Consider the following 1,002-nt stretch of genomic DNA (forward strand, 5'->3'; position numbering starts at 1 on the left):
GCATGAGCCGTACATCATAATCGGCGAGAATAACAGGCATTGAACCTCCAGCACGGCGCCATAACGCGAAAGCCCACTCCAAAAAACCGCCACCGATCAGCATCGAGGACTATCTTGCGCGTTTACACCGGTTTTGTCCCATGAGTACCGCGGTGTACCTGGCTACAAGCCTGTACATCCATCGTCTCGCGGTCGATGAACGAGCGATACCTGTGACACGTAGGAATTGCCACAGGTTAGTTCTCGCGGGATTGCGCGTCGCCATGAAGGCGCTCGAAGACCTCAGCTATGCGCACGGCAAGATGGCCAAGGTTGGTGGCGTCAGCGAAGTCGAATTGGCCCGATTGGAAATCAGCTTTTGCTTTCTGGCCAATTTCGAACTGGTTGTCAGAGAGGACGCGTTGCAGAAGCACGCTGATGTGCTCCGAGAGGGAACATCGTTCCATGTCCTTCGCCAGGGCGTTCCGACCCTGACGCTCAACCGAAGGCCCAAGGAAAGAGTACTCACCGCCGAGGGCAAAGAGAATGAAGTAAAGTAAAGAGAGCCCTGCGAATCACCGTTGACTTCTCATTGGTGCACTTGTCGGTTGTTTAGTGGCATAATGGTCGCCGCCATGGCACTCGCTGCATTCTCGCATGAAGCGAAATGGCGTTGGCCGCGTGAGGGGCCCACTAGGTCGGTGGGGATATCTAGTTCTTTATGCATTTCGATACCCGGCGTTGGGCACATTTGCTTCGATCTCGCGTTGCCAACATGCTGGCAGCCGGCAAACTGTTTGCATAGCATAGCATTGCCTCGGTCATTGTATAGCCAGGTTAGCAATAACATTTGAGGCTTCCGTACATGTCGGCGACGTGAATGAAATTGGAAAAGACATGGCAAGCACTGTATTTGGCATGATAGGGTCGATGTGTCATCTTGACCTCATATATATGGCTCTTCTCAACCCTTTTTAGATACACACGTAAAAGTCTTCCTGTGCCGATAGTTCAAACTGGACG

General features: G+C 52.4%; 1 protein-coding gene across 1 annotated transcript in view; it reads left to right on the forward strand.

Moving 5' to 3' along the window:
* The window catches only part of VDAG_03689 (PHO85 cyclin-7), a gene marked incomplete at both ends in the record, with an annotated part of 1,122 nt that extends 583 nt beyond the window's left edge, over positions 1-539 (forward strand). Inside the window, one exon of the mRNA XM_009653773.1 lies at positions 52-539. Within this exon, the coding sequence (XP_009652068.1) occupies positions 52-539 (488 nt within the window). The remainder of the gene's footprint in view (positions 1-51) is intronic.
* Between the last annotated feature and the right edge of the window lie 463 nt (positions 540-1,002).

The sequence above is a fragment of the Verticillium dahliae genome, genomic scaffold (assembly GCF_000150675.1).
Source record: "Verticillium dahliae VdLs.17 supercont1.6 genomic scaffold, whole genome shotgun sequence".
In the NCBI taxonomy this organism is placed as follows: Eukaryota; Fungi; Ascomycota; class Sordariomycetes; order Glomerellales; family Plectosphaerellaceae; genus Verticillium; species Verticillium dahliae.